General features: G+C 45.6%; 1 protein-coding gene across 2 annotated transcripts in view; it reads left to right on the top strand.

Annotated features, from left to right (window-relative positions):
* Window positions 1–22,183, top strand: part of CCDC178 (coiled-coil domain containing 178) — a 1,232,457-nt gene that overhangs the window by 1,034,427 nt on the left and 175,847 nt on the right. For both annotated transcript variants that reach the window (XM_086966951.1, XM_086966950.1), the window contains exon 20: window positions 20,493–20,627. In XM_086966951.1, coding sequence (XP_086823077.1) covers window positions 20,493–20,627 — 135 coding nt within the window. The remainder of the gene's footprint in view (window positions 1–20,492; window positions 20,628–22,183) is intronic.

Here is a 22,183-nt window from a genome sequence, read left to right as displayed (position 1 = left end):
CACAGACATTATAGGACAATGGTGTTGGATCTTTGACATGCTGTAGTGACAATTAAACTACATACTTCACATACTACACCTGTCTGTGTCTCATTAGTTACTTAGAAATATCGACGTGTGATCTCTGCCCGTCTCAATCTCCCATCTGTTGCTGCTGCTACTGTTGCATGGGGCTCTGCCTGTTCTTGGTCATCATCAATATCCTTGTTATGTGTTAGCTCCACCTCTGTGCCTCCTTTGGTGGCAAGATTGTGCAACATGGCACAGGTCGCTATCATATTGCAGCACAGGATGGGGGTGTACTGCCGTGCACCTCCACTCTTGTGGAGCCAGCGGAACCTGCTCTTGAGGAGTCCAAATGTGCGCTCCACTACGTTGCGAGTAGACCTGTGAGCCACATTATAACGCTTCTCACTCCTGGTAGTTGGATTGAGGTAGGGTGTGAGCACAAAGGAACGCAGGGCATATGCACTATCGCCTAGGTGGTAAAGAGAGGTCCATTAGTTACATACTCATGAAACATACATCTGCCATGACTATCAGGGAGTGTCACAGTTATTTATCTAACAGGTATCCGTCCCCAAACTCTCCAGCAACAAGGCGTGTGTATATCCCACTATTCTGGAAAATGTAGAAGTCGTGGGTGCTCCCAGGAAATTTGTCCACTATGTCTGAAATGATGTTGCCAGCATTGCATATCACCTGCACATTGATGGAGTGCGTTGACTTACGGTTCTTGTAGATGTGTTCAGTGGCTGCAGGTGGACAGAGTGGAATGTGGGTGCCATCTATGCAGCCTATCATGTGAGGGAAGTGTGCCAGTTGATAAAAATCAGTTTTTGTTTTGGCAAGTTCCGCAGGTGTGTCAGGGAAACGGATGTAATGATCCATTCTCTGCGTCATGCCCTCAAGGAACTTCCGGAAAAAACGGGACAGGCAGCTCTGGGACACACCACCAACTGCAGCAATCACACTCTGGTAATTCCCAGAGGCAAGCAGGTGTAGGCTACACAGCACCTGCACATGGGGTGGGATGGCGTGCGCCCTTGGTGTTGGGTGATCCAGGTATGGGTGGAGGTCCCTAATCAAGTCCAGGATGGTTCTCGGGTGTAGCCTGTACCTCTGCAGTATCTCTGGCTCAGTCAGTTGGAATAGGGTGATCCTCTGCCTGTAGACCTGCTCCTCCCTTCTCCATACCCTCTCTCCTGCTGCCTGTAGCCGTAGCCGCCTCACAATCACGTAGAATGCCGCCATTCTGCCCAAACCATTGCATTTTGGGCCCTTTTTTATAGCCTACACCTGGTTACCACCTGTTTTCAATCCATGGTAAATACCGACTCTTAAATACCGAATTTCATGGAATTCAGTATTTTTTTACTTTCCTACATCTCGATGGGCCTTTTTTACCATTTCTTATTTACCGAATCGGTAAATAAAAACTCGGTAGATAAGGATTTGGTAAATACCGAATCGGAATAATACCGACTCATATTTACCGATTCGGGTACTTTTTGGCACCTACATCTCAAATTCCAAATATCGGTCGGTATATGCCGAAATTACCGAATTTCGGCCGTTACCGACCGGTATTTGGCTACCTACATCTGGCCCTACATAACTTATCGGGACCCAGAGCACGTATATACTACAAACTTGAAGTATCAAAAGTAACAACTGTCTGGCAAGGGTTACACCCATTTTTCCCATCAGGAGAATGGGAAAGTTTTGTCATTCCCTAGGCAACTTTTTAACAGGTTTCAATACATTTATAGCATTTTTGTAGAGTGGACCCAGTTACAAGAGCCGTGGAGTTTCATGTAGAACAAGAGCAATATCTCACAATGTAATCTGAAGTTGAGGCTGGGGTGGAGAAAAGCAAAGGAGAAAGATTACAGAATTAGGCTGTACATTTTTAAATAGATGTAGCTTGTTTTTTTTCTATGAGCAAAATATGTTGGCTTTAAGTCTAAGCTCATCCAGTAGGCTGTTTCTGAGTCTCACAGGTTGACAAGAGAATGACTGTTTTTTGTGTGTTGTATTTATTTGGTTTTTGAATTTCAAAGAAAGGCCAGATTTCTTTTTGGTATCTCTCTATTCTTTGAGGACATGTTTGTCCTTAACATTGATGGGGGTTCGAAGATGCAAATGATGTGTGCCATTTTGAAGAGGATTCTAGCCTCTAGTAGATGCCAGTAGATGTTTTTTTCAGAATTGGTGTGATGTGATCAAATTCACTTGAGGTGACATATTTTCGCTATTGTTAGCTTAGCCAGACGGATGAGGCAACTATCTGAGAAAGCGCTTGTAATTATTGTGAATAATCAAACAAATCACATAAAAAACATAAAAAGCTAATACACTATTAAAGCAAATTAATACAATATCATGAGAACAATCTGACAAAAATTATGAAATATTTGTAGAAACGAAATCGACAAAAATGGTGAAAAATCTAGAATCTTTGTATATGAAGCAGCATAGCTTAACTAATTTGGCTGTGGGCAGTTCGAATGTAAATGTATAGTTTATGTAAGTGGTTAAATGTAAAGTAAAAATACAAAACAATTGCAGGTTTGTTTCAACACAAGAAGGAAGCCAAACCATGTAGGGCCAGTGTACTACTCACAAATAATTCTTATTTACTTTTGCGTTCGACTTCTCCAGCTCAGTGATTCACACGGTTGCTAAAAGTATCCTCCGGTTTCACTGCGCCCTCTCTGAGCTACAGCTAGCAGGAGCAAAGGTTTCATTTGTAAAGCAACAAATTGATTGGAAAATTAAATGTGATGTTGAAGTCGGTTATATGTACTCTTAACACCTTCGACACTCATGACGAGCTCAGCTCGTCATGCAGTGTACTGCTGGTATACTGATGACGAGCTGAGCTCGTCATGAAACCATCATTTTGGATGATCCCCAGCACAGCAGGGGAAAATGCCTAGCATCGATGTGTGTAATAGATACTCATGTACACTTTTCTACCGCACAACCAATAGGGTTCCTGCATACCAGACACTTTTCCAAATCTTGAACTGGGTGTTAAGGCTTTGCCTTTGTTCTGCATTCAGGATCTAACAAATGGATGGGTGCGGGCTACCACATGTAAGAATTTCTTTCCCTATCTCTTAAGTCATCAGTTAGAGTGTCCGCATTTGGTGTGGCTCAGACATTCAGGGTAATATGTTGCTAAAATGTTTTGTGGCTCACTGACTGTTGATTTGTTGACTACATGAGTGAGAAGATGGACCTGTATTTCAGCATTGATATTGGCTCAGTCGATGCTCAGCAAACCGCTTGGTAGACATACTTGCGGGTTATTGGAACACGGATGTCCCCTGCACTGATACAGCCGTGTACAGTTGCCTTGAATGTAATACCTGACTACAAGGGAAACTTGTCTCCTTACTTATATTTTAGCTCTGGTGCCATGCTATTCTAGCGAGTGCACAGAGGCCTCTGCTTGTTCATGGTAATATAAGGTCCAGAACCTGCTCGGTGACCTGGAGAGGCACACATACCATGCTCTCTTAGGGGCACAGACCTACATAAAGGGTGGAGGTAGCTTAACATGTTTTGTTAGTCAGTAGTGTGACCAGACATTTTTCTCTGGTTAAAGATGAGGAAAGCCTACTGGCTCTTTTTGTGTAAAGTTCTGCTGTTATGAGAACCTCAGAAGCTTGTGATCGTATGAATATCTGACATGCTTGTGCAGTGAGTTTGTAGCACATGCGTGGTAGAAGGACTGTTTGTGCTGTGTGAGTCCAAGTTCTATGGCCAGTGGGAACGATTTATTATGCTCCTGATTTAGCATGGTGTAAGATGGCGGATGAGTGCACCATCCTCAGACATTGGAAGTGTATAGCTAATATTCTTGTGGCTGGAAATAAAGAGACTGAAATAATAGAGGGTGGTGATAGGCTACCATTAGAAATTCAATGAAGGCCTGAAACATGTTGGTCTTGTAAGAGCACAGAGGCCTTGAATCTTGGCACCTGTACTACAAATGATATTCTGATTTTAATCCTGGCACTGGGCAGCCGGAATAAACAAGTTCCGTCATAGCTGACCCTGTAGCTAGTTTTAATTATTTCAAATTCACTCACAATATAGCACTGCACTCCTTTAGCGCACACCAAGCCATCATGGAGTTTTAGTAGACCAACCTTCCAATTGAAAAACATCCCTGAGCTCCTCCCTCGCAGCGAGGGGGTTGTATCCCATGTGAGGACCAGGTTCTCACTTGAGGAGGTACCCCCATGATGACGCATGACACGACTGGTGTGTGAGGGTAACTGCCCCTAAAAAGGGAATCCCAAGTTGACACAATCAATCAATCAGTCATTACATACCCGCGAGGGTCTCATGGGGCTGGGGGGGAGGTGGGGGCCGCTACTGATCGAACAGCCAGGTCTTTTGTATCCTCCTGAAGGTCAGCAGGTCTTGGGTCTGTCGTAGGGTCAGTGGGAGGGTGTTCCATGTCTTGGCGGCGAGGTGGGAGAAGGATCTCCCGCCGGTGGTTGTTCTTCGGATGCGGGGGACGGTGGCGAGTGAGAGGTCAGCGGAGCCTAGCCGGTGGTTGGGGGTGTAGAAGGAGAGCCGTCTGTTGAGGTAGGCCGGGCCGGTGTTGTGGAGTGCCTTGTGTGCATGGATGAGGAGCTTGAAAGATATCCTCTTGTTGACGGGGAGCCAGTGCAGGTTTCACAGGTGGGGGGTGATGTGGCCGTGTCGTGGTACATCGAGGATCAGTCGTGCAGAGGCGTTTTGGATGTGTTGTAGTTGATTGATGAGCTTGGTCGGGGCTCCCGCGTAGAGGGCGTTTCCGTAGTCGAGTCTGCTGCTGACGAGGGCCTGGGGGGCTGTCTTTCTTGTATCTGTCGGGATCCATCTGTAGATCTTGCGGAGCATGCGGAGGGTGTTGAAGCAGGAGGAGGAGACAGCGTTGACTTGCTTGGTCATTGAGAGTGTTGAGTCGAGGATGATTCCCAGGTTGCATGCATGGTCGGTGGGGGTTGGGGCTGCCCCCAATGCCGTTGGCCACCAGGAGTCGTCCCAGGCTGATGCGTTGGAGCCAAGGATGAGGACCTCCATCTTGTCCAAGTTCATCTTCAGACGGCTGATCTTCATCCAGTCGGCGACGGCCTTCATTCCTTCATGGAGGTTGGCTTTGGCAGTGATGGGGTCCTTGGTGTGGGAGAGGATCAGTTGAGTGTCGTCGGCATGTGAGATTATGTTAAGGTTGTGCTGTCGGGCGACGTGTGCGAGCGGGTCCATGTAAATGTTGAACAGTGTCGGGCTGTTTGAGGATCCTTAGGGTACGCCGCAGATGATCTTGGAGGCTTTGGAATGGCACGGGTGAGGCAGATGCTCTGGGTTCTGCCGGAGAGGAAGGAGGTGGTCCATTCCAGAGCCTTGTCTCGGATCCCTGCGGTGTGGAGGCGTGCGCATAGTGTGCGGTGGTAGACGGTGTCGAAGGCGGCGGAGAGGACTAGGAGATTGAGTGCTGCAGTCTCCCCGTTGTCTAGCAGGGTCCTGATGTCGTCGTTGGCAGCGATGAGGGCGGTGTCGGTGCTGTGGTTGTTGCGGAACCCTGACTGGGAAGGGTCCAGGTTCTGTTCTCTTTGAGGTATCGGGTTAGCTGTCTGTTAACGATTTTCTGGATGACCTTGGCCGGGAAGGGGAGCAGAGAGATGGGTCGGAAGTTCTTGAGGTCTCTTGGGTCTGCCTTGGGTTTTTTGAGTAGGGCGTTGATCTCGGCATGTTTCCAGCTCTCTGGGAAGGTTGCGGTCTCAAGGGGGAGATTGATGACGTTGCGTAGGTGGGGTGCGATGGAGCTGCTTGCTTTGTTGAAGATGTGGTGCGGGAATGGGTATGACGGAAAGCCGGAGTGGATTGTGCTCATGGTCTTGATGGTGTCATCGATGCTCAGGCTGGTCCAGGCCAGCAAGGGGACGTGGTCGATGGTGTGCAGAGGGTCTGTTGTGTTGCTGTCTGTTGGGGCTGTCTGGGCGTTGAAGCCATCGTGGATGTCTGCTATCTTGTGGTGGAAGAAGGTGGTGAGGGAGTCGCACAGGGCTTGTGTTTGCGGGATGTCGTTGGTGTTGGAGCTGGGGTTGGAGAGTTCCTTCACGATGTTGAAGAGCTCCTTGCTGTCCTGTGCGTTGTTGTCGAGGCGGTCTTTGAAGGAGGTCTTCTTGGCAGCCCTGATGAGGTGCTGGTGGTTGCGGACGGCATCCTTGTGTGCTGCGTGGCTGTCCGGAGTTTGTTCACTGTGCCATTTCTTCTCTAGTTTCCGGCAGGCTTGCTTGGAATCTAGGAGTTCTGGGGTGAACCAGCTGGCCCTCTTGCTGGTGTCTCTGTGGGTGGGTTTCTTCAGCTGGGCGAGGGTGTTGGCGCAGTCCGCGATCCAGCGTCTGAGGTTGTGGGCAGCAACGTCGGTGTTGGAGGGTTTGGTGGGTGGGCTGAGAGCGAGCTTTGCATGTAGTTGGTCTTCGGTGATTTTGCTCCAGTGGTAGCGGGGGATCTGTTGGGTGCGGTGGTGTGTTGTGGGTTTCTGGAAGGTGAAGTGGATGCAGTGGTCGTCGGTGCAGAGGAGTTCGGTGGTGTGGCTGATGGAGATGTGCGGGCTTGAGGAGAAGACAGGGTCGAGCGTTTGGCTGGTTGAGTGGGTGGGCGTTGTGACGAGTTGCCTAAGTCCGAGTTTGGCGAGGTTATCGATCAGGGTGGTGGAGTTGCTGTAGTTGTTGTTCTCAAGGTGAAAGTTCTGGTCTCCGAGGAAGATGTAGTTGGTGGAGGTCAGGGCGTGCGTTCTGATGAAGTCAGCGATGGAGTCGCTGAACTGGGCGCGGGGTCCGGGGGTCGGTAGACAAGGGTGCCTCTGAGGGTGGAGTTGGGGTCAGTGTGGATCTGGAAATGCATGTGTTCGGCGGTGCTGAGCACGTCGGCGGTGCTAGTCGAGACCCTGATTCTGTTCTTGTGGACGATGGCGATTCCTCCTCCGACTCCGTTGGTGTGGTCTCTGCGGGTGATCTTGTAGCCATCTGGGATGGCTATGGCGATGTCGAGTGCGGAGGAGTTGTTCAACCAGGTCTCTGTCAGGAAGGCGACATCCGGGGAGGTTGTGTTGAGCAGGTCCCAGGGCTCGACGGCTTGTTTGCGTGCGGAGCGGGTGTTCAGTAGTATGCATCGGAGGTGGTTAAGGTCTTTCTTGGCGGGTGGTTCGTCGGCTCTGTGGCTGGTGTAGCTGCAGTTCCGCCAGGTGAAAGGACTGTGTGTGTGTGTGTGTTTTGGGGCGGCTTTAAAGCAGTTATTGGTCCGTCCATGGTTGAGAGCGTGCAGAGTGTTGGCGTCGTAGTGGCGGCGGTCATCGTGGCAGGTGCGGGGCCAGGGGTTCTGGCGCTGGGTGCAGTCCAGGCACGAACGGGCGCAGATGGGCTTACCGCACGCCAGCAGCGCGACTGCGCAGCGCCTGGCATGTATGGGGAGGTGAGAGTGAGGAGCAGCTGGGAGGCGGAGGCAGCGAATGGGCAGTCAGGGGGGCAGAGCGCAGGGGACGCAGCGGCGTGGGCGGTGAGGGGCGACGAAGGAAACAGAAGGCAAAAGGGCACAACAATTGAGGGGGAAACGAGTGGCACAGAGTGCAGAAAGGTCACAAAAGGGCAAAAAGGTCACAGGAATACAGGGGGAAACAAGTGGCACAGAAGGCAAAAAGGTCACAAGAAGGGCAAAAAGGTCACAAAAAACGGGGGGAACTGAGTGGCACAGAAGGCAGAAAGGTCCCAAGAAAGGGCAGAAAGGTCACAAAAAACGGGGGGAAACGAGTGACACAGAGGCAGAAAGGTCCCAGGAAAGGGCAGAAAGGTCACAAAAAACAGGGGGAAACGAGTGGCACAGAGGGCACAAAGGTCAAAAGAAAGGGCAGAAAGGTCACAAAAATGCAGGGGCAGCTAAGCAACAGAAGGCAAATACGGGCCGAGAGACACTGGGGCCGCGAGGGGAGCAGAAGGAAAAATCGGGCAGAGAGACACAGGGGTAGTGAGGGGAGCAGAAGGGAAACTGGGCAGAGAGACACGGGGGCAGCGAGGGGAACAGAGGGAGAGAACAGGCACTGAGCACGTACAGGCAGCGGGGGAGACAGCCAACAGCAGTCACAGACACAACAATGAAAATGCAGTCACTACAACAGGAACAATGAAAGAAAATACAGGCAATACAATGGAGGATGAGCAAACCTACGGCCTACCACTGGCCACCAGGGATGAGGCACAGGTGGTAGCCTGCGGGTGGAGGAGGGCCTCGAACTTCCTCAACAGTGGCAGCTGGGGCAGGGACACACAGGCGGTGCTGTGGGGGGGGGAGCGACCTACCTACTTAGATATCTTGAGTTACATGCTAGACCTCCATTCAAACTCGGACCCGGGGCTTCTTTTGTGATGTATTGAATATTGTATGCCTTGCAATGACAATGTTCTTGTTAAGGCCTTGCAGAAATCTCCTGATTAAGACATTTACCTAAACTGAGCAGAGTAAGTACTTAACATAAACAAGCTTGTCATGACATTAGAGCTGCTGCAGTCAGAGAAGACCCCAGTACTGAATTGGCTGCCATGGGAAGTGTTGTAGAGGATAGCTTCAAAGCTCAGTCTCCATATCCTCTTAAGTGCTGCGCCTATACCAGCGGCCGACGGCACCACTACCTCGGGAGTGCTGCCGTTGGACGTTCCAGCTGCACCTGCGCAATGGAATGTTTAGCACTGGAGCTGGACGTTCCAAAGCAGCTAAGGTGATATAGGTCATGTTAGAAGAATTGGTTGCAATTTATCAGCTGCTTCCTGACTTTTGTGAGGCCCTCATTCCAGTCACTCCATCACAGCCCACCAGAGTTGTGAACAGACCTATCTCATTGATCAGTGTGGAAGCCACAATTCTCGCCAAGGCCTTGGCCAGCTGTTTATTTGGAGTGGTTAGATCAATTGTTCACCTGGATCCAAATGACTTCATGCTAGGATGCTTGATGCTCCACAACTGGCCGCTGGTTGCACAGTGCTTGGGTAGTCAGTAGAGTAGAGTTTGAGAAAGCATTTGATACCTGGAATTGTAATACATGTCCATTGTACTGTAATCTGTGGACACTGTTCCACAATTTGGAAATTCCCCTGGCAGTCTTTAATTTAGACTTTGAGAAAGCTTTTCATGCCTTGGAATGGGGTGACCTGGTTGCCATGGTCTAAAAAATGAATATCAACCCAACGTTCCTAGGATTTCTTAAGCTTTTATATAAGCAGTCCATTGCCGAAGTTGAAGTTAATGACAAACTTTCTGGCCATTTCTCCATTGGAAATGGCACTTGTCTGTGCTGCCCCTTATTGCCCTTTATGTTTCTCATTCTAATTGAGCCGCTCGCTGAGTGGTTTAGAATGGATGCCCTTACAAAGCTTTCAGTGGTCCTCTGATGCTGAGCAGTGAATCTCCTTATATATAGATAGTGTTGTTTTATATTTGCTATTCCCACGATACTCTGGTCCCTCTGCTATTCAAATGCTAGATATCTTTGGTAAGTTCCCATGCTTTGGGTGACTTGGCCAAGTCAATAATATACCTGATCCAAATGCATACTTGCATGGGTCGAATGATCCAGAAGCTAAGATCTATGTACACTCATTTGATCTTACACCATAGTATACCTTCGTATCTGAGAGACGTAGATCATTATGTCCAACCGTTTCTCACATTGTTTTTATCTCAACATCTACATGGATCCCTATTAAATAGGTAGCCCCACCAGGTCCGTAGTTGATTTGAATTCACATTTTTCTCCAATCATCTCACTCACCAACTGGAACACACTCACTTAAATTCCTCCACTGGTGATTAAAAAGATCTCCAGCAAAGATTCATTATGCAGGGCCCCTTAGGCATTACAGTGCCAGCCCAACGAGGAGCATGTCCAGTTGAAGCATGTCCCCTTTGGGTGGGTGAGGACACTTGCTCCGAGCAGCACACGCTCCCAGTGATGACACTCAGACCCCTATTCGTTGACTCAGTGGGGAACAGTATACTCCTATTTACACTGTACTATATTGGCGTAGGTTGTATACTGGACTTGAATTCTTGTTGTCCTCCCAAGTACAGATGATTATATGTGCTATACCCACGATACTCTGGTCTCGATGCTGTTCCAATGCTAGATATCTTTGGAAAGTTTCCAATGCTTTGGGTGACTTGCCAAGTCAATATTAGAACAGATCTGAATGAGTTCTTTCATGGCTAGAGGGATTTTGCAGCTCAGAATAGAGCAGGTAACTGTCACATTCTTGGACATTTTCATTGTGATGGATATGTAGTAAATTGGTCGACAAATATAGCCCCTCAACTTGATTCCATCAGATGAGAATCGCATAGTCGGCAAAGCCTTGCCCTTCTCTCTCCTGACGAGGGTGCCTGTCTTTAAAATGGCGTTGCTCCCTAGGCATCTCTTTGGGCTCCAAGATTACCCATAGATATGTGGATGGATGACTAAATTGTAACCCCTTGGAATTCATTCATTTATGAGCTATTGCAAGATAATAGTAGGTGCTCCTACCACTTCAGTGAAAAAAAGCAGCTGAAAAAAATGAAAATGATTTTAAAAATTCCACGAAATACAAAGTAAAGAGCATTTGACGACGTGTTCAAGCGCGCAATGCAGTGCTACCTTTCCAACTGTTGTATGATCAAGTATAATATAGTGAAATTGGCTCTTCATAGAAAAATGCATGAACTGATTTATAAATATTTATTTACGCACACACAAACTCGGAAACAGAAACCTATTCATGCAGCAGCCTATCCTTTCAATTTTTTCAAATGACAGCTAAGCTTGTACTGTATCATGGCATCTAAACTCTACAATGTGATTTGAATACTGCATACTATGCAAATGACAAAAACCCCATCAGTTCAATTCATTGTTACATCGGAAACAATGATTAAATTACAGCCTCGGCACACATCTTGACACTGCAGGAATGACAGATATGTGTGCAAAACCCACTTAATATTTATCTTGTTACACCACTTGGCTGCCAAGCTACACCTGTACAATATATAAAGCCCCGAGTGGATGAATATTTCTTTATTGGCGACTGTGTTTGTTCCACCGGCTGCAGACAAAGATTCCTCGCTTCATTCCGTCAAACTGTCTGGCCAGCAGATGTTGCCACAGAAAGGACAAAAGCGAAAAGAAAGAAGCTTGATGAAACGCCCCATGGCATATGTACATTCATGGTACTGTATGCAGAAAAAGAAACATTTATTGTCTTGTTAACCCCCTAAAGTTAATAAATTAAACTGTAAAGTGTCACCAAAAAGTTTATAAACTCAACTAAAAATCTTTCCTTGTGTTAGTAGCTGAATATATTTTGAATTTAGGAGTGGAGTCAGTGGAAAGGACATTTGATTGCAGTTTGTTCTAGATCATTGAATTCTCCGGAGTAATAACACAAAAACTTGAAACTATGAGAAACAACACTCATGAGAGAAGTGTCGTTTTGCACGATCTGTCTGAAACATATCTTACTTAAAAGTTGCGAGAAATTAGATTTTTCTTAATGAGCAAGCATTTCGAATTGTTTCCAACTCATTGGCTCGCTAAATTAATAAATAATTATTATTTAACCGGCTCTCTGTATTTCCACTTCCAGAAAGGGTGCTTGAAAATACTTGGTGAAAAAAATGGAAGGCTTTACATTTGGCCTAAAGTATGGCAAACCCAGTTGACTGAGCAGGACGAGAGAGGCCACTCTCTTTACTAGCTCTCATTTTCAGCAACAGTTTATTTATTTTTGGAGGTATGTTTTTCAACAAAATGAACGCACATTATACATCTCAGTGTCTATGATATCAGAAGCAACAGGGGTATTTGGATGCAAAAACACAAATATTAAAATGTTTGGAACAAAAAAAAGATGGCGGAATCCCGCAGATGTGTTCAGTTCAAAGAACTAAGGGGCATATTATCAAGGGCCTTATCTCCGCTTTCTTGGCTTTAAAAACCAAAAAAGTGGAGATAATGTTTTCGCCCTATTTACAAGGCAGTGCTAACATGCATTAGCGCATGTTAGCAGCCTTTTTACCGACGCCTTGCTTTGCATCTCTAATGAGATGCAAAGTGGACGTTTCCTTCAAACACAACACGAGAATCATGGCTAACAGCACTTCTCCCTATCAACAAGCTGGCCCAGGACACCAATACCTACGTTAAAATCCACGCTAAGTGCGGATATCACCGAAAGATAACGTCTGCAAAAAAGCAGACTTAGCTATACATATGATGGAAGGTGGATTCTATGGCTGAATCCACATCTCCCTATTTGCAAGGAATACCTTATCGCTTCCGATGTTACGCTGGATTTCCAGCTATGTTCGCGGATTTCGGCGCTATCACCGGATTTAATATCGCTGTGGAGATATGCGCTGTAAATAACGCGATATCTAGGCGATCAAATCCCACAACAGCCGGCGTTAAGCAAATCCACGCTAAGCTCGCTCAGCGATATTTACTGCTGTTCTTTGATGATATGCCCCTAATAGTCTTAGAACAGCGGCAGCGGCTGTCATCCAGGCACATTGTGCTCAAGTAACACCAGAACAAACATTCATCTCTCTGCTTGGAAAAGTGCAGGGCACCAGCGGAGGATCCTCCTCTATGGTGGAGGAGCGTCACCCCCCAGCCTCAAAATTTTGTTTATTATTGTTTTCTTTTTCTTCCATTGATTACGTCATGGGGATGGGGCTATCGTGGGGGCAGTCACGAGGGGAGTGGTGGGCACTGCTGTCAGTGCTCATGATAGTCTGGTCAGGCATCTCAGGCCAGTCAAACCGTCATGCGCACTGGAGCTGTCTCCTACCCAAGCAGGCTTGGGCTCCCAGTCTCCCAGGGACCGCAAATTGAGCGTGCTCAAGCCAATGCTAATGCTGCTCTTGTGCTTGAGAGCTGTGTCAGGATTGGCTGCACAGGAGTCTGGGAGCCTGTGCTGCAGCAAGGACATGGAGCAGAGGAGCAGCATTTTGGCGGGCGGTGATACGGCAGGTAAGTTCTTTTTTACCTTTTTATTTTAGTGTTTCCTTCATCTGTCCCACCCCACTCCCCGACCTCCACTCCGCCAGCCGCTAGTGCAGAGCATAATGTATTTACAGAGGGGTCAATTTGATAAAATGGCGAGATCCGTGCAGTATTTATTAAATGACAATAAATGAACTAGAGAAGATCCTGGTATTCACAAGATTGCAGATCTCTGCAATCGCCCTCACAGCAGCAAAAACACAAACTCTAAGACCACCCGAGAAAATTAAACTGGACACTAAAAGCTCAAACTGTGGTGGTAGCTCTACTAATGTGACATACGACAATCTAGTGAAGGGCTGGTGGACTCTCCAACTTCATTCATACATATTGACGAAATTCTTTCCCTTGACTTTGAAGACAAAAAGCTGAGAAAAAAGTAGAAAAACAAACCCTGTGAATAAGGCAGGCATGCGCTTTCCTGGGAAAAGAAACTTGTTGAATATCAGAATTGAGGATCAATTTTACCTGACCTATTTCCTCCAAACGTTGAAGATAAATTCATTCACTAAGTTTGTTTTCAAACCCAACTTAATGAATCCTCTTTATGTTGAAATCGTGTGGTCTTTCAAGGATAACATAGAGCCTGGTTTTCATTTCTTTTCATTTATAGCCCTCCCTTACCGGTTGAACTATACTCCCTTGTTTATATTGTTTTCATCTTTTAGTTTCTGGAGACCCCAGAAGCCCGCCTTATTGCTATTTTACACAGCAAAACTGTGTAACCATATCTACTTCTTACAATAGTCTAGAGTGGCTTGTGAGCCCACCTCCTAAACCATTTGCTTTTTTAGACTGGCCTCTTTCTGTCATTGGCTTTAGAGTTTGTGCATCAATCTTGGCTCAGCTTTGAGAACTTTGCTCTCTAACCTAATGTTGTTGGCTCTTTGGGTGTATCCTTTCTCCTCCAATGAATTGTTTGCATTACAATTTACGAGGGACTATTTTAGATCTGAAAATCATACTGAACCATCACAAATTTAATCTCAATAAATTCTTTATCTCGAACAATCATTGTACTCACTGTTTTTTTTATGCAGTACACATTTCTTTAAAGTTTCTATCATGGCACAAGTGTGAGCCTGACCCTAATTTGGCCTCCTAATTGCTATTTGTTTAGAACATTGGAACAGACATCTTGGGGTCAGGCAATGCTGATGCGATAAACAATAAAGTTAAATAAGTATACAAGATGGTCAAGAAAAATATGACTGTACTGCTGAACAGTCCACAAGATCAAAGAGCACATTGGTAAAAGTAATGAGATGTTACTGGCACAAGCATGGATGTCGCTTCGCAAGACAGTTAATCATCTTCAGACAGATACACCTGGGCACTCTGATGAGTTATAAACATCCACATTCGAGGGCCTTTTCAATGGCTTTGGTCTCCTCGAGTTTCTGTATAGCTTGTGTTATGTTGCTTAGTCCATTGGAATGCAACACACATAGAAAAGGAGGAGGACTAGATTTAGTGCCTCTTACTACTTTAAAGAGGGACAGCCCCTCTTGCCATTGCAGTACAAGTGGACAAATGGGACTTCACTACTTATTAGGGTGAATGCTAGGTTTTAGGGGGAAAAGGCAGAGCAAGTTATTACAAAACCAATATTTGATCATGTGAATGTTCAGAATTAACATACAAAGTGATTTCATACAGTACTTCTGTTGTTTCTATGTGATGTAAATAGCTAGTGTCAATATTGCTCATTAGAATCACATTGAACTAACTGCTCTCAGAAGAATGACAGGCTGAGTTTGTCATGCTGAGAGAAAAACTTGTGATCTGTAGATCAACACATTTGAGTGGTGAGCATCCAACTCGCTAACTCAGTCTATCAGCCACAGCTTACACCTTCTTAAGTACAATCTAATGTTACAGGGCTCAAAAAGAAACTGCAGACCACAAATGACACCATCCCTATCAACTTCTATTTCAAATTCCATATTGAATGTTATGTTGTAGTGTTTTATATTAGATGGGATTTGTATATCTCTCCCCTTCAAACAAAAGTTGCTTCAAGGAGAATACTTAGAGGGTTAGAAAGGCTGGAAGTTGTGAAAACAGGGAAGAGCTCTCATGGTTGAAACACAACAAGAGTTTTAGGAAAAACATGAATAAGTGCTTCTCAGAATATCAGTTTGTGTGCACACCTAAGAACACAGTTATGGTTGGTGATTTAGGGATGCATTATGCAATGCCTCCCACATAAACATAAAGATATTGAAGATGATGTGTATGCAATTTCACTTATTAGGAACATCAAGACCTGTGGCCCAAACTAAGAGTGGATGTTAATAAAACACATACAGCAGCTTGTCATTCCATCCCGGATTACATATAAAATTCCTAATTGAAGTTGAGATCTTCCCAAGCACTTGCAAGTGAAATTGGTTGCACATACAGGAACTAAGCAAATGTCCTAAATGTGGGCTCTTTATTGCACTTTGTCATTAGTGAACACAGAAAGCACAGTTGTGCCCCAAACATAATCAACTTTTTAAACAAACTGATGTTGAGCCTGGTCCAGCCTTACCAATTGGGTTATGTGTCCGCAAAAGTATCTCTCTTGATTCCTTATGTCAAAAATTACTACACAAATCAGTTTTGGTGCGATCCTCTGTAGGTTGTCTTATTTTTCTTTATTTTTTTTAAGTTTTTTTTTATTTCCTCAATTATATTTTTGAGTACACCAGACAAAGAAGTAAGGGAATGGAAGAGAGGAGCAAAAGCAAGTAGCAGGAAAGGAGGAGATCATAAAATTGCTTGCAACTTTAAAAAGCTGTTCTGAAGTTAAATGGCCACACATACTATTATTCAGGTCACAACATGTGGTTCCTATTTGCAGCCAAAATGTTAGTTTGTTAACCCACCCTTATACTAGTAGGCCAGTTCATAACATACTGAATCTAAGTGGGCTGCAGTCCGAGATACCTAATTAATATTGTTCACCTTGGTTGCAAATTGCGATTTAGGGCCGGATTACAATTGCGGCTGACCGCAACCGGCGGCTCATCAGTTGCTATCCGACTGCCATCTGCTTCTGTGGTCTGTCTGATGCATTGCAATGCATGCGGTCGGAGGCAGCAGTTGGAGATACTGTTAGATGCTTTCCTATGGGCTCAAGGAGCCCGTCAGTGCATTGGAAATAGTTCATAATCCCTTAATGGCGGTGGCTCAGATGTCAGGATTATGATACCGGCTTCCCACACCCATTCCAAGTTGGTCTTTCCAACATGGAAAGGCTGTCAAAAAGTGACACTGGGAGCCCCTAGCAGGGCCCCCTTCCCTCTTGGCCCTCCACATTTGGGCCTAGGGGGCACCTATGGGGCCCTCTAACCATCCCTACACCGTATGTCAGGCACCTTACGGTTTGAAAACCGCTATTTTTCAATGGACGTTTGTGCTGCAGGCCCCCCCGCCACCGAACAAACTTTCATTGAAAAATTGATGTTTCTGACAACACTTTGGGCGATCGCGTCCAATTTGGGATGTCAGAATTGCCAACCTAAGGTCTAGCGGTTCCTTTCCTGCAGTGGTTTTGGGCGGACGCAAGTCGGCCCGACATCCTACAAAACAGATCACCTATGCACACTCTCGTAGATAAATTGAATATGTCAAAGTGGACATAGAAAGCAAAGGACACAAAGCCTATTAATAAAATTCAGAATAACAGATCTTGTCCTCGGAGTAGGTTGTTCCAACAGTAGTGTCTTTAATTTTCAACAGAGACCAACTGACACGTGTTTCGTCGCACAGGGGATTGTTTCCTGTGACTCCTCAGGGCTCAAAATACAAAGAGTGTTGTTGCGTGAGTCGCTCTGTCGGTGATAATTCCGATCCGACAGGGCCCAGGACTTGTAGGAGGGTAATGGAAGTTGTTTCGGAATTCTCAATCTCCCAGGATCCAAATATGCTGGGGAAAGGGTATCGAATGAGTATCAGAGAAAAACTCCAGAGAGAGGTATGGCAATTCCGGGATGTGTTCCGTTTGAACACTAATGTTAAATTTCAAGCCGCCGTTGTGTGGGACGACGATGTAGATAAAGAACGCCTTCTAAATTCGAAGGTCTTTGGAACGCAGATGGGTGCATCTGGAACCGGTTACTCGTACCGTGATCTGGCATGGTCACCTTTCTTCAACATCTTTGGATCCTGGGAGATTGAGAATTCCGAAACGACTTCTATTACCCTCCTACAAGTCCTGGGCCCTGTCGGGTCGGAATTATCACTGACAGAGCGACTCACGCAATGACACTCTTTGTATTTTGAGCCCTAAGGAGTCGCGGGAAACAATCTCCTGTGCGACGAAAGACGTGTCTGCTGGTCTCTGTTGAAAATAAAAGACACTACTGTTGGAACAACCTACTTCGAGGACAAGATCTGTTATTTTGAATTTTATTAATAGGCTTTGTGTCCTTTGCTTTCTATGTCCACTTTGACATATTCAATTTATCTACGAGAGTGTGCATAGGTGATCTGTTTTGTACTATATACAGTGGTGGCGAAGGCTTTCATTGTTATTGGGGGTTATAGGGCTTATCCCCTCAACCTTTTTGCACCTCACAGCCTACTTGAATGGATTTACACCAAGCGCTAACCATTAGCTGTGCGCCCCTTTCTCATCCTGACTAAAAACCCTTTTCAAGACCTTTCTGCCCGACCTCTCAATAAGGCCCTTAATTGGATTGGCCAAATCATAAAGAAGATGACCTGCAAGTGCCAGCAGACCACCATCCCTCTAACTTGTTTAAAAAAAATTTAAGCAGCACAGTTTCCTTAAAGGAAACTGAGCAGCCTTTTTTTCAAAAAAAGTTTTTTTTAATTTTCAGTGAGAGGTAGCAGTGGTCCCATAGAACACTGCCTACTCCCCATGAAAGTTGTAATCCAGTTCCAGTGTAAGAGGTGCAAAGGGAAACATTTCCCTTCTGTGAATAAAATACCACCCCATCTTGAAAGGTGAAACTTTTCAGTGGTTTGAGCCCATTCACAAACCATTGATACATATGGATAGGAATCACAGTTTGGAAAGGATACCCACTGCACACCCCTTCCAAATTGTGAAACAACATCCAATGCTAAATTTAAGCTGGTGGTTTCCAGTGCTCGGCACCGACACTTAATTGCAGGCACAAGCACATAAGATGCCGGAACGTACACTAATGACAGCTGCCACACTGTGGTGCTGTTCGTATAATTAAAAGATAAGCAGAAAAACAGTTATTTGTTAATCCAATATACATAAAAAATGATTATTACCTGCAACCCAAGCCAAAAGCTTTGCGTCCTCTAACAGTCTGATTTGTCATAATTGTAGCAGTGTGATGGTTAGTAGTTGTGTAAGTACAGTGTAAGTACAGTGGCAATGTGTGGTGCAAACTGCGGTGGCCTCCTGACGAGGGATGTTTTTTACAAATTAAGCACTGCCAATATTCAATTCCCAAAATCATTTTAGTACTCTCTTTACTGACTCCTAAATGGGCCTGGTAGCTCAGCTGCAATGTTTCTGTTGGGGCAGGGTTAAGACTAATTTGTATATGGCTGGGTCCAAAGGGAGGTGCATGGTGTGTAAAATATCTATGGGTCCCTTGCTCACTGGGACACTCGAACCAAGCTACACCTGACTGTAGAGGCCTAATCAGGCTGAAACAGTCTTGGGTTGCTTGTGTTCCAGTTCAGAAAGGTCCTGGCTTGGCAGTTCATGCTGGACTGTTCCTATTAGAGCAGGACAAAGACTGATTGGTACATGGCTGGGTCTAATCTGAGGTGGCTTGGTAGACTAAAGAATGATGGGTTGGAATGTTAACCCAAGCAATTGCCTGTGGTTGGACTATAAAGCATTCTTCTCATTACCGCTTGTGTGTCTGGTGTAACACCCTAAATGGTCAAGGGTATGCCCAAATGTGGGTTCATTGCAAACTGTGCCACTGGAACCAAGCTACACCTGACTGAAGAGCCCTACTCAGGCGGAAACTGGTCAGTTTGCTTGTATTCCAGTTCAGAGAGGACCGGCTTGGCAGTTTGAGCTAAACTGTTTCCGTTGGAGTAGGGTCAAGACTGACTTGCACATGCCGATGTCTAATCAGAGGTGTCAGGGTGAGCAAAATAATATTGGGATGCTACCCCGATTGATTGCCAGTGGTTAGACTCTTTGCAAGAATTCCTCCCATCACCTTCTGTGTTTATCCCTCTGTACAAATTATACAATACTGTTTCAGATGGGCTATCCTAGTTAGAATGGCCAATCTGATGCCTTCTAACTGATGCTGTCTGCCCAGAGGTTGTCGCTAAGGTTTTGAGAAAACTGTGTGTCCCAAACCTCTGACATGGAGGAGCCCAGAGAAGGGCCGGCAGGGCATACAACACTGTTTGAAGAATGTCCCTCTGCAACCATGGATTTAAATGAGTTTACAATGTTAAATACAGTCCGATGATATGCAGGCTGTCTGATCTCTACCAATATGAACTTGGGAAATTTGAATTCTAAGGGTAAACTTAAAATGAAAGACAAAAAAAACACCGTACCATTCTCAGATATATACTGTGTTTCAGAACATGGCGAGAAACATTACTGCAGTACAATTAAATGACGCCAACGAGCCTTTTATGATAACAATTGTGCAAATCAGTTTTTAAAGGAAATAATCCTGAATTCGTAATCTAAAGATGAGAGTGGAAGTGTACATGGTTGTGGCACACGTCTGTGAATGGAGTTTGGAAATGATGCGTTCTTGGAACATGTGCATGGCTGACAAAGAGTTTGATTCACTTATGTGTCTGTAGCTGGATCAACTAACAGGGAGCTCTATCTATCTGGACATTTCTTCCCGGAATTGTTCTCCCTCTGTAGTTGATGGCCGCGTTAATTCACTTTAGTTTTGTCATGCTCCGGAGCACACATTGCCAGCCTGCGATAAGCCTTACAAGAGGGAAACAAGCAACTGTGTCCATCAAAGTCTCACACTTCTGTAGCAAACTTTGGCCTGACCTGATGTGCCATTCAAAAGGCGTCTGGAAGATTATTTTTGCAAAAGAAAAGGTTCAATCTGTCCTGAGGCGATCGGTTCTGAGTTAAACTGGGTGAAGTAGAAATATTTTACTCATCAGCTTTGCAGTCACAGAGTTTGCCTCAGCTAGCACAAAACTGCTGAGGCATTTAGAGAAAATTAACCCCCCATCCTGGCAGCCAGATGTGACTGGTTTCTGATGAGTGCGCATGAGTGGGCCTGGAAGCCAGGAGACTGTGAAATTCCTGTCAGAGCCGCACAGTGCAGAGAGGGCTATTGACTGCTTTCTATATTTCCCTCCATCATTCTTCGCGAACACTGCCATTAATTTCGTCTCCCACTCTGACTGGTGCCGTGTTTTTTTCTCTCCTCTCGCCCCCTTTTAGCTCTCCGCGCTGCAGCACCGGATGCACAGGGCCCTGCTGGAGTACTTCAAACTGCGAGGCCTCTACAGCCAAGCTGGGCTGGCGACGTGCCAGGCCGCCTCTCGCGAGAATGTGCAGAAAATATTAGCCGTGCAGGTAGGCCATGGCGGGAAGGACGCCCGATCTCTCGGATCGAGATTGAAAAGCAAATGATGGGTAGTGTGATGAAGCATTGAAACCACATCCCATCAGAGTTTTATACATTTTTAACCTTTTTAATAAACTGCAAATGCGTGGCGGGAGGCTTCGGCGTGTTTGCACATGCAGCAGGCATGCTTTCAAAAGGTGGGAATGTGTTTTTCGATGTAAAACTTTGAATGCATTTATTTAAGAGCATTGAGTAGACAGGTGCACACTACACAACTACTAACGTAAATATTGTTGCGCCGATAAGCATAAGCATTTATGAGCATCAGAAGTAGATGAGTACTTGTTATACGCACTTATATGTATGTGCCTTTGTAAATCGGCCCCAAATGTCCTAATCTCTATTAGTAAAAGTGCATATACATATTCTATGAATCTTGCCATTTTGTTCACATTTCAGATGTTTTGGAGCCAATTCACAAAGCGTGTGAGCATGTCTAAAAAAGTTCCACAGGAGGACTGCTTGGCCTTTCTCAATAGGCCCATCTTTGTACCTTGTTAGGGCCTCAGTGTTTGCAGCCGTGCATGTATGTCATATATTTGTAAATAATGAAAATGCTGTTTGACTTTCAAAATGTGCTCAAATTTGAGTCTTCAAATGTAGAACGTTTGCTGTAGTGAATAACATTAATCTAGGGGTGCTCGAGCATCATATTAAAGCCGGTCACTCTCCGAGTAGTTCGATTGCTCATCATATCACCATTTTAAAATGTGTTGTGTTTGTAAACATTAACCAGAAGGAACCTATTGAGGGTCTTTTCAGTTCCACAAACCTGGCCCACCGCCCTGCGACTCCTGATACTTCATTCATTACATCCATCTAACTGCAGGTCATGGGTGTCAGAGGGCGGTCATTTTTCATCTTCCACAATAGTAAATCCTTTTTTTTTCGTAAAAACTCGACGGCCTGCTCGGAGAATAAATCATGCCGTTCCCAGGAAGTGTTACATATCAAACACCAACATTTATCAGGGGTTCTCACGCCAAAAATGTTGGCACCGAACAGTGCGTCATTTGTCTCAAGGTCGTTTTGTCCCAATGCAAATGTTCACTGAGCAGTGTCCACCCTTTGTGTCTGCAGCCTGTCGGGGCTGAGTCACGTATGAAAAGAAGTGCGTCACATAAATCACAACCTTTTTAGCCAAGAAGGAGCATGTGTCGCCAAGTGAGCTTAGCAGTCACGTGCTTCTTCTCTGGGTTCTGTCAGTTTCATGTGTCTGGATACTGTTGTTAGATGACGAGCTACTCAAAGAGCCCCCTGTACTACGAAGGGGCATCCCTTTTCACCGTGCTGTGTGTGCGGCAGCTGGATGCCTTTTCACCGTGCTGTGTGTGCGGCAGCTGGATGTGTGGCTGGGCACTGGGGGGTCTAGTAGGAGCATATAAAATCTGGTTGCCATCTAGAAAGCACCAGGGTGTATAAGCACGCCCATAATGTCATTCTAGCGAAACTGGGTTTTATGTATTGAAAAATGATCCCACAAGCGAAATCCCTTAAGTCAGTG

This window comes from Lissotriton vulgaris, chromosome 4_1 (assembly GCF_964263255.1).
Source record: "Lissotriton vulgaris chromosome 4_1, aLisVul1.2, whole genome shotgun sequence".
NCBI classification, from domain to species: domain Eukaryota; kingdom Metazoa; phylum Chordata; class Amphibia; order Caudata; family Salamandridae; genus Lissotriton; species Lissotriton vulgaris.
The sequence above is the reverse complement of the archived record's forward strand: the minus strand, read 5'-3'. Positions and strand labels throughout refer to the sequence as shown.